The 12,166-nt window shown below is 37.7% G+C and overlaps 1 protein-coding gene across 13 annotated transcripts in view; it reads right to left on the reverse strand.

Moving 5' to 3' along the window:
• Nucleotides 1-4,166: 4,166 nt before the first annotated feature.
• The window catches only part of Lrrc3b (leucine rich repeat containing 3B), an 89,407-nt gene continuing 81,407 nt past the window's right edge, over nt 4,167-12,166 (reverse strand). For all 13 annotated transcript variants that reach the window (XR_015439531.1, XM_087182202.1, XM_004857798.4 and 10 more), the window contains 2 exons: nt 6,131-6,289; nt 4,167-5,405 (listed from right to left, as the gene is read on the reverse strand). Coding sequence is in view for 12 of the 13 variants with exons in the window: in XM_087182202.1 (XP_087038328.1) it covers nt 4,465-5,244 (780 nt within the window). In the remaining variant the exon portion in view is untranslated. The remainder of the gene's footprint in view (nt 5,406-6,130; nt 6,290-12,166) is intronic.

A 12,166-nucleotide genomic window follows, 5' to 3' on the forward strand; every position in this document is an offset into this window, starting at 1 on the left:
TCTGTGTGATCCACCGAGTCATTCGATGCATTCTTGGTCATCCATACTATGAGCGTGGGAAATTTTGGAATGAAGAATGTAGGTCTTCCTTCTCCCTGAATTCTCATGCATCTCTATGGACCTGAGAAACAGTTGGAGAAGGCTACAAATTACCATAATTGTGTGGTGATTGAGTTTGCAACTAGTTTAACTTTTCTGGGTCAAACCCAGCCACGTGGATGCATCGATCAGGCAACTTTTGGAAGCCAAGCTTATAAGACCTCTGGAAATGGAAAAGGGCATTATTTAAGGTCAGTTCCTCTGCCCCTGCCAGTAGGGCCACCCTGGAACACTCATGGTTTATGTTGTTACTCAGAGAAACAAATGCTCATCAGCTCTCACTCTCCAGGAAGTTGCACCAGGATCATTTTCTCCATTTCTACCCAGGGAAGCCAGGTCCTGTATAGTACTGAACATGTTATCTGGGGATGATTTGTAAACTTAAATGTATTCTCTCATCATATTTTGAAGGAACACTAATTTTAGTATCATAAATATCTTTTATGATCTTGTGGCAATGTAAGTACCTTACTTGCCTTTTGATTACTCAGATACTTGCTGATATCCACTGACAATTTCACGATGTATATTGTTGTTTTTTCTATTTCTTTGATGCTTGGGAAACAATTTATCAGGAGAGACAATTGCTGTACTGCTAGGAAAATGGAGAAGGAACATGGAGCGGTAGTAGGTGCTCATCATTAAACCTTCAAGGGTTTCAGTTTTAAAACCTGTAAAATAAGTGGACGAAATCATAGCCCTGACATTCCAAGACATCACCTGTCTTCAGTGACCTGAACATTTAATTGAGCAGAAGTTCCCATTACCCAAATCTGCCAGATAGATGAGCAAACTTACTGTATGAATTGTGCTTGTGATTTGACAAGAATTATTATAGTGAAGCAGAACAGTGCCTACCTGGGAGATTTTGTATATCAGTGTGTTACAATTTGCCTAAGTGTTCTTGAATGTTAAATTTTCCATTACATAATTCTTAGCACTTTCTTAAAAATGTTCTAGTTGAATTGGCATATTTTATGATTTTTCTTGCTTCAAAGATAAGCACATGATTAAAAGTTAGATTAAAATTACCAGGTATTTTTGAATTTAAAAGGTTGTAGTTAAAAAAGTGATTCCAGTGGAAAAGTTGGAGATAAAAAGCACAGTTATTTAAAATATTTAGGAAGTAAGGTTGTAAGTACCTCAGATAATGAGATGGTAATTAATTTCCAAAACCTTTATGGCATTGTTTTTCTTACATGAGAAACTCCAAATACAAATAAAAAGTAAAATAAATGATAGATAGTAAGAAATAAGGTGATGGATTGTTTGTAAAAAGGAAAAGGACCAAGAGATGGAGAGAGGGGAGAAGAGTGGGGATGAAGAAAAAATTCGGATGTGTTAGGCACTTGTACCAACTTGCCATGAGGAACAGAATCGTTATGTACTCCAAACATATACTAATAAAAAACTAAACAAAAAGCTTCTAGTCCTAAAACAGGTAGCTTACCATGAATATAAACATCTGCCAGGGTGTAGAGAATCAAGAAATAGACTGGCATCAAAACAGGAGCTAGAAAGTTGGATATTTTTCTATACAGATGTGATCTTCTGTGAGTTTTTTTCTGTTCAGTGGCACCATGTACTCTTAGTTTAGTGGGGTATAACATCCCTACTAGGTGATGGGAAGATCATTTTCTTTTATTTTTGGTAACAAATAGGTCTGATATTTGATCTTTTGTTTATTTTTAATTGATTTTATTCTCTTATGTCTGATGCTCAATTTATGGCAACCTGACTTAAAGTTTATTTTTTTAAAGCACTAATGGCACTGTTAACTGCTGATCTATGTATAAAATTCAGGAAAGACAATTATTATTAACCTGCTTGTTGCATGTGAAGAATTATAAACTAAATATGTAGATGTTTGAGTTCTTGCATCTGAACAAAGATACGACTATACTTATAACACTCCTCAGAGATTTTTTTTCTTTACAAGAACCTTCACTTGACTAAAGCAATTAGGAAAATAAGCTCTTAGTAGTAAGGTTATAAAGATTATTTTGGATGAAGCAACCTAGAATGGATTACATAATTTATAAAAGCTTTTCTAAGATAAATGCAACTTATACTTTCAAATGTCACAGTTTATTTATTCAATTTTTTAAATAATGGTCTTATTTCATGTTCTTTTCGGGGAAAGCTGCAATCAGGCATCTTTCTATGCAGTACTTACAAAGATATATTATAATATTGTCCTCCAGGGGGCGTTAAATCGTCAGCAAAGCTCCATCTTCCCTGGAAGGTGCTGGAATCCCAAAAGCAAAAGCAGACGGGGTCTGTCTTTCTTTTCCCTGGGATACAGGAGTTCTAAGACCGTTGTACTGAATTCACATATGGAAGTCATCTCAGGCTCTTAGACAGGATTTGACACTTTTTAGGTGAGTTAAAGTGAGCTAAAGTTTTTACGTGTGAAAAACTAATGGCCCTGGAGTGTGTGTCATGGGCCTAGCATAGCCACCTTGCTCTGAGTGTCTTGCTACAGCTCCTGGATTGATGTGCCCCTCCAATAAATCCTTAAATAGATTATTGTCACAGATAGGAACTCTGGACAGAAACTCAAGGACAAAAGTGTGATTTTTTTGGAGGCCCAAAGATAAATGCAAGTTGGTTGGAGATTATATGCCTCCAAAGAGGAGAGGATCTTTCCTATGCAGCTATTTTTTTTCCTATAGCAGCTATTTTTTGCTGCTATTTTTTAATGGAACCATTACATAGGAGTCTGCCAATCCATAGGGCTGAGGAACCAGCAACTTCCTGTGTAAAGGATATGACGATAAGGCAGTACAGTATAGTGGCTGAGAGGTACATAGATTCTAGAGTTGACTGACCAAGGTTTAATATCTGCTGTACCTCTTATAAATACTTAGATATTGAACCAGCTACTTAACTCCTGTGTCACTGCTTCCTCATCCCCAAAAGATTATCTCATAAGGTAGTTAGAAACATTAAGGTAATCCAAAGAGTACTTGGTCTCTAATAAATGTTTCATAAATGATATTTGATAATAAATTACTATTATTCTTTAACCTGAAATCTACATCCTATTTGATTCCAGATGTATCTCTCATGTCCTCTCTACACAAACTCCTTTATCCCAGTTATCATTCTGTATGTTTATCCTTTGCTCCTTCAGCTTCTAAACTTGGGCTATATCTTCACCTCATGAGATCTCACCCAAGTGGCAAGGATCACCTGTCATAGCATCTTAAAGCTGAAGGAAAAAAAACCCAAAATATAATTCTCTACTCCAAGATAAAAATTGGCTTTCCCCTACTTCTGACCTATGACAGGGACACAATATCTTGATTGTGTGACAGATGTACAGGTATACAGATTTTTCAAAACTCACAGAACTGTACATTTAATGTGGGTACATTTTGTAACATGTAAAACCAACTCAATAGGACTATAATGAGAAAACCTCAATCTTTGGAGACAGATCTGGTTCAAATTGAAGTTGCAATACTTTCTACCTGGCAAGACATTGAATCACTTTCATGTGTAGCTTCTCTTATGTAAATAAGGTGATGGACACTGCCTCCTCTTGTACTTAAGGTTTAGAGACAGTAATAGTTTCAAAAGGCCTCAAAGTGTTTTCACACAGTTGATGCTACATGATTATGAAGACTTTCCCTTCTAATAAAGCTAATTATGTATTTGTTACATACTCCTCTCCACCAGAAAATAACCTTGAGGACTGAATATGTGCCACCATTTTCTTTCCCACTGTGTCTAGCACAGAGTAAAAATCTCAATAAATCATGTGACCTTTATGGCTAAAAATACCGGCTTTTAAAAAGCAAATGCCAAAATGCATTCCAACTTCAACACCAGCAGGATGCAACACTTGTGTATAATCACCTGGGTTTGCTTAGGTTCAGTATTGTAAAATCTGAAAGATACTTAATATGGTCAATAATTCATTGATGGCTCCCCAGTGTGCAGTAAGGCTTAATCTTTCATTATGATGACTCCTTCGGTTCACAGGGCTGTCTGTTTTTCTTTAAAGCAAATGGAATGACTGTGCTGTTTTCTTGACCAATAAGTCACTCTGTTTTCCATGGTTCAAAGTTAAGCTTTTATTTGGTTTTAAATTAAAAAAATAAATTTCATTATTAAATAGTGAGATGGTTCTAACTAATGTTTTGATAGTAGCTTACTCAGAAATATACCACCAGGGGCACAGTTAAGGGGGTAGGTCACCTAAGCTAAAGTTATGTTATGTTAAAAGTTCAACAGTGGCATAATTCAAAAGAAAGTGAAATACAAAGTTTTTAAATGTTTACAATGGGTGGGAGAAGTAAACCACTTATTCTACTGTAATTGCAAACTACTTTCTTTCAAAGCCAGTCAGTTTTAACATTATACCACAGTGCTAATGTCATCTGGTTCATCTGCTTTCTTTTGCCTACTTGGCAAGGATTTCAAGTACTCAAGGTGTCTCCGGGCATCCTCCTGATTTTGCCTCACGTAATACACCACATATGAGATCACCATGGTGAACCAGCCAAACATGGTGACGAGCATGGCATAATCAGTAGTTTTTTTAGGAAGGTTACAAAGGTCAGCATCATTGGCAGCATTGAGGAATGGTCTCCCTGCATGTTCATCCAATACAGAAGTCTTACAGATCACATTGTGGGCTGTCTCGTGATTGGATGCCATGCTCCTCAGAACTTGCTGTAGAGTACAGTCACAGTGCCAGGGGTTGTTGGCAATTCGGGCCCGAGCCTTCAGGTTATTGAAGGCATTTTTGTGCACACTTTGAATCCGATTGTCGGACAAGTCTAGAGTCTGCAAAGTCTCAGCTACTCCCTTGAAGGCATGCTCATCAATAAACTCAATACCGTTTTTGGACAGGTTGAGAACTCTCAGCTGATGGAGGTCCTTAAAAATCTCATTGGGGATAGATGTGATCTGATTGGAGTCCAGATACAATAAGACTGTTTCAGGAGGAAGATCTCTAGGTATTTCCTTGAGATTTGCATTGCTACAGGTGACGTTTAAACCCCCAGAGGAAGAACAAAGACAGCCCTTGGGACACATACTGGCTGAATGAAAGCACAGTATCATAAGAACAAAACTTTGTAGGAGGAGACACATGGAGAGGGAACGGGTTAACCACAGGTCTACCAGATTCATGCTGAAATGTCAGCATAATCACAAGTCCATTCCTCATTTATTCCAACGAGTGTGGCAATGGTTCCAGCTCTGTCCACACCTTGATTTCCTTTGTGTGTGTGACTCAAAAGGCTGAAGCTAACACACACATCTCTTCTTTATTCCTGTCCTTGCTTGGGAACCTACAGGAAAAGGAAACAGATACAGTTAGTTCTTCTGCAATGGGAAGTTCATTGCAATTAAAAGAGCTCTCACACATCTGGCATTCTACGCATGCAGATAGGTTAGTTATGAAGGTAATTTCCATTAATGCCACTGAGAATTATCTGTGTAATGGGAATCTCCTGTTCAAATCCCAGGTGATAGGGGAAAGAGGACTGTCAATAAACGACAACACTTCCAAATTCTGTCATTTTGTTTACAGCTGTGCAGAATTAGAGCAAATAGCCTCAAGTTCTGTCGTCTCTACAACTCCTCTTTTGGAACCTTTCTAAATTTTACAGAAATAAAGTTTAATTATGTCTTTCACCCTCTCTACAGTAACTGATACATTACTGCAATTTAGCACTGAACTTGGGAAGCAATGAGAAATAATAGCGATATTTCATGGTTAATGACCATAGACAGGAATATCTGTCGTGGCTTTTGCATAAATGCCTGATTTGGAATATTGTCTCTAAAGAAACATCTTACTTGGTTTAAGAAATGAGTGAATGCGTTCTAACCATCACAACAAAATGTTGCTAGGGGAAGACAAACAATGAAGTCCAGAAGAGCTGCTTCCCTTATCACCTCCTGAGATTACATTATACCTCCTGAGATGCTTATAACTGGATTTCCAAAGGATTCTCTATGTTCTCTAAACAATATATTCCCTCCCCAGAAGATCTTCAAATATGACACTTACTTAAGAGACTTTTCTATATCAGAAGAGAATGAAGAAATACAGCCTCTGAGACTTTCCCAATAGGTAGACAGATGAAAAAGCCACAGAGGGCTGGGGATTTAGCTCAGTGGTTCCGACGTCTGCCTTGCAAGTAGAAGGACCGGAGTTCAATCCCTGGTACTGAAAAAAAAAAAAAAAAAGCGCCACAGAAATTATAAAATTAGATGATAAAAGAATGATTATAAAACTCATTAAACAACAGAGAGCAGAGATGATAATATAATTAACCCTTCAAACTACCCTGTCATATAGAGAAGACAGGCACATCTTTGGCACCATTTCTCAGAGGAGATGAGTGGATAGAGTTTGTATGATTTGTCCAAGGTCAAACAGCTTGTAGATATAGAGACAGGACTCCAGCCAAAGTGTTCTGACTCATTAATCTCACAACTCTTCCCACTACCCCCACAGCTCTCTTCCAATCCCATCTGCTCTATGAGTATAGTTAGGATCCAGCAAGCATGGCTTTCAGTGATTTCTGATGCTGTTTTGTTTAAGCCTAATATCTGTGCTGTGGCTTTTGCTCCAAAGTGAGAACCTCACAGAGCTCAGGTATAGGGACCCTCTGTTTGGCGAAGGGAATCCATACAGGATTTCAGAAGTTTTCCTCTCCGATCTAAGAACACTCATTTCTCTTTCAGCAATGAGCAACAAAAGACTTTCTGCATAAGCATCAAATGACTTTCTGCAAACTTATCTTTTATAAAGATCCCAGATGGATAAATACAGAGGGAAATGACTCCAAATGTTACCAAACTTGCAAAAGAGATGATTAATGTGAGCTGAAAACATAATGAACTGGGTTGTTAATCATGGAAAAAAAATGAGATTAGCAACAGCAGAATGGAGTGGATGTGCTTTTGGGATCCTGTGTCCCTTAAATGCCAGAGAATCCTAAAGAAGAACCCCTAGGCTTACTAAGCCAACCATCAAACACTCATTTCATTGGCAGTAAAGTGTCCCCCTCTTCCACATTTTCCTCCCAAACTCCATGGCAAGGCATTTAGGGACTCTACTAATTATCCAGAAGGGAGAGAGGTAAAAGAAACAGATGTGGAAAGGAGGACTGTCAGAGAAGAGAGACCAGATGGTCAAGGCAACAAATGCTAGGACAAAGATAGGAAAAGAACACAGGGGTAGGGTGAATTCGATTAAAGATGATAAGGAGAGCCTGTGTCAACCCACCAACTTCCTTAAACTGAATATGTGTAATCCCACTAAAATCTGCTAAGAGGTAGACACTTCACTTTTCTTCTGAGATTACTTAGAAGTTTTTCTGTAAAGTATTTTCCAATTAAGACTACGTGCTCCATGAGGGCATGGGCTTATTTCTGCCTCATGTAGAAAAAACAGGAAACAATTAGAAGCAGAACGTATACGAGGTTGGAGTACCAGCTTTAATCCTTTTAGCAATATGCTCTTAGGGAAGTTATCCAACCTCTGTAAGCTTCATTTTCCTTATCTTTACATAGAGATTATAAAAGCACCGAATTACAAAGTTCATTTCAGAATTTTATGAAATAATTCACAGGAAGCACTTAGCACAGTGCCTAGTAGGTAGTAAGAGCTCAGTACCTCTCAGCTACAGTCACTAATATTACTCTGATACATCCCCACCCACCACCTGCCACAGTGCTGCACATATTGGAGGAGTTAAATGAACATCTGTTGTATGAATGAAGCAGTGAAATATTGAAAAGTCAAGTTGTGCTTTTTCTTCATTATGGTGACTATTTTAATTAATATTTTTAAGATCAATTTTGGCTCATCAAATATCGATTAGTTTTACATGTCAACATGATGGATTTTGGAAACACCATAAGGACAAGTTCTGGAGATTGAAGGAAGAATAGAACTTTATCGAAGTAGACTTCTCTACTCCATCATGGTTTCTCCAGAATACTCCTTCTAATGATCATTGTCACAGACAAGAAATAGTTAGGACAGATCTTAAATTCCTAATATCAGATTACAATCCATCTTGAGACGGAATCCCTTATGTCCCAGATAGGTCACATCATCTGGGAAATCTTCTTAGGAGTACAAAGAATTTCTTGCATTCAAAGATTTTGGATCACATTCTAGTATTTTATTCTCTCCCTGTGTTGTTTAATAAAAGGAGAATAAAGGATTCTATGATTGTCTAAACTGCTGGGCTGCTGTGAATTGTCCTTCACCCTCAGCCAAGATAAAGTGAAAAGAGATGCAGGACATGGAGATCTTGGGGCTTGGATGTTGCTATGATATGAATATTTGAGTCCTCTATATAAGCATACATTGAAATCTGATCTCTAATAGGAGGGTGTTTAGAGGGGAAGTCTTGGGGAAACATTAGCCTTGGTAGCAGAACTCTGAGGAATGGGATTAATGACCTAATAAAGAGTTCCTAGAGAACTTCCTCGTTCCTTCTGATATGTGGGGACACAGAGAAAATATGGACATCTTTGAACCATGAAATTGGACCTCATTGGCTATCAGATGTTCTAGAATCTTGATCTTGGACTTCCCAAGTTCCAGAACTGTGAAAAATAAACTTCTGTTGCTTTAGCAGAACTAATGTACTAGGACACACGTCCAAGGAGAGAGATAGAAAAGTTGAAGGTGGAATCAAGGTTATATGCACAAAGGACAATAAAAGAGTGGCTTCTACACTACATGATACGAATAACTAATTTCTAAAGAGATTACCAGCTTGATGACCAGCAGCAGCTGTTGGAAAAGGACATGGAAACATGAACCTCAAAGGAAACAAAGGTGAATACTTTGGACTACTTATCATCTACAGAGAACATTAAATAGGAACTTGGAAACCAAAACCTCATTTCTACTCTGTTTTGAAGCAAGTTTGAACACAAACACAAAGCAGCAAACAAGCTTTGCTGCTGGGAAAAGAGTGCCTCCTTACTAACTTCAGAAAGCATTGGTAAATATAAAGAAAGGTCAAGATCACACTGTGAGGGCAAAATCAGCAATAGCCCTCACTATATGACCTTCTGAAAAGGAACCAGGCTCACTAAAAGGACAGACCAAGTTGAACAGCATCTTTCACATCTCCTAACTCCCTTTCTGTAATTATCGACCCACTCACTGGACTACCTTGTCCATATCCACTTATTCCCTTCAAGTGCATCAGCCAGGAAGCCATGGTATTTCTAAATGTAGTGCTTACATATAGTCTGTGCCTAAAAACAGGATCATTTTGTCCCCAGACTCACATTGTTCGCATTTTTCTTCCATACAGACTTCTGAGCTAAAACAATTAATGCTGAGATTGGGTGGCAACAGTCAAATATTGTTTCCAGAAAGAAGAAAGAAGTGAACATAGCATTGTTCATTCAGTAAGAAGACAGTTTACTCAGTGGCCAACAACTCTATGTGGTTTCCTATTTCTTTCTTCATATCATTAAAGAATACTCAGGGCCACTCAGGGGTTCCAACTCCCAAAGTGTTATTAGTCCTTTTGATATAGCTGAGTGCACCAATTCAAAAAGAAATACCTCCTATGCCAATATCTTCCAATTGTATTTTATGTAACTCTGCTACTAATCAGGAGGATTTGATTAAAAAGCAAAAAAAAAAAAAAAATCTTAGCAAAACAAGAAAGACTTCAACCTCACAACACAGAAGGCAAACCAATAGAAAAATCCAAGCATTTAATAACCCAACTTCAAAACTTCTGTATGGTAAAACAAAGTTAGGCCATACATAAATGCAAAGGACAGATGGCAAGACAAAGCAGTGATATAAAAATATTTATATATATGAAAAGTACTTATGAAGAATAAAAACCTGATCCAGTAGAAAAATGAACAGAACATGAAGATATACAGATGACTATATAATGTATATGATTATACAAAACAAACCATACGAAAGTATTCTTTGGCATTAAAATCAGGAAAGCGAATCACTCTGGCAACACATATGAGCTAGTCCCCATTTTGGGTCTTACATACAGTGGGATACTAGATAGCGATGATGAAAGAATCATTCTCAAAATTGACATCATTATATTCGTCCTGTCTCTGATCTTCATAGAGGGCAACCGTATCAGTGAGGAGGACCTAACTGAAAAAGTGAAAAGATGGGCCATATTAGCTCACTCTGTGCATATTCATTTTGAGGAAGCCTGGAAATTCATCACTGAGGATTTAGTACGGGAAGAGTACTTGATGTACCGGAAGATTCCTAACAGTGATCCTGCTCTCTATGATTTCCTGTGGGGTCCAGGGCCCACGCTGAAACCAGCAAGATGAAACTCCTAGTTCATATGGCCCATCTTAATGGAACAGATCCCAAGTCTTACCCAGAACTATATGAAGAGGCTTTGGAAGCAGAACTAGGTATACAGCCAGGGTCCCTGAGAAACGGGATACTGCACAAGGGTGTCAGTGAATTTGTTCTCCCCCAAGAAGAAATGAGGCCCATTTTCAGTCTCTGGGGAGAGCAGGCAGTTTTCTAAGTAGTGAAGGGCCAGGGGAGGGGTAAAATAGCACACATAGCATCTTGCTGTCTCTTCTATTTGGGTTAATTGGAAATGGACAGGGGTTCTCTTCATGGTTTTTTGAAGTATTGGTCCTTTTGCGGGGAGACTGAAGTAGCTTGCATATTTATTGAATGGTATTGATCTTCTGTGTATTTTTCATTTTGTGACGTTGATGTTTGTGTTTTCTGATGGGAATGTGATTTTGTGTGACACTGATCACAAATGGAGTGCCTTTTCCATTCAAATGTAACAGTCTTTCCTGTTTTATCATACAAAAAGAAAAACTATTCAATTTATTTATGATGAAATGGGAGTGGAATAGGAATTTCCTTGAAAATTATAAGTTTACATCAAGTTAGAAGGACCCTAGAAAAAGTGATAAGGATGAAAATCAAATATTGGCTGCTGGTTATTTCTTTTCCCTGTTGATCTATACTATTAAACTTATATTTATTGCATACCTGAAAAAAAAAGAAAGTATTCTTATCTCATGTCAGTAAAATATATTTAAGTTAAATTATCTATCGTCTTGTTTAAAATTAGGAAGAGTATTTAGTGTCAATAAAATAAGAAGAACAAAGCATTTTCAAATGTTTGTTCCCTCACAGTCTCATGTGTTCAGAGGTAGGGCTTTTGGAAGGTGACTGGATCATAGGAGCACTATACTTACCAGTGGATAAATCCACTGATGAGTTCATAGTTGAATGCTTTGTTAGGAAGTGGGGTCAGACTGGAGGAAGTGGGCCACATGAGGGTGTGACCTGTAAAGGTATATTCTTGTCTTTGTTTCCTTCTCTCTCTTGGCTTCCTGGCTGCCATGAGGTGAGCAGCTTTTCTCTGTCAGGTCCTTCCACCATGCCCTTTCTGCCTTGGAGCCAGCTGACCTCAGACTAAGTCCCCTGAAACCATGAGCCAAAATAAACCTCTCCTATTTAAGTTGTGTGTGTCACGTATTTTGTCCCAGTTATGGGAAGGTTGACAGATACACCTATTAATTTTTTTTTAAATTTAAAAACAAACTTGTGTTGATGTAAAGATATCCAAAGATGATCCAAAAGCAGCTTGAATATAAAGGTGTTTATGGTAGGACCAGGGATTTAGCTCAGTGGTTCTGCTGCCTGCCTCTCAAGGGCAAGGTCCCAAGTTCAATCCCCGGTACCAAAAAAAAAAAGTGTTTATGGTATAGACTCATTTGTAAGTGATTTTTTAAATAAAGGTTAAACATGCAATTATAGATATATATACTTACATGTGCATAATTATTTCCAGAATGGTATATCAGAAACTATTAATAATGATAAACTCTGAGTGGGCAGTGGAATTGTGGGAGAAAAACACTTCTATAGGATTTTAAATTCTTATGTTATAAAGGTGTATTTTATTTCATAAAAATAATAACATAGAGATTGCTATTAGCTGAAAATTAATGCAAATTTAATGCCTGGATAGTAACTCTTCAGCACATGAAAAGGACAGTGACAATTTAGAGAACAAAGGCTGATGAGAAGATA

Source organism: Heterocephalus glaber, unplaced genomic scaffold (genome assembly GCF_053883595.1).
Source record: "Heterocephalus glaber isolate CG9 unplaced genomic scaffold, H.glaber_assembly_v1.0 deba00001472, whole genome shotgun sequence".
In the NCBI taxonomy this organism is placed as follows: domain Eukaryota; kingdom Metazoa; phylum Chordata; class Mammalia; order Rodentia; family Bathyergidae; genus Heterocephalus; species Heterocephalus glaber.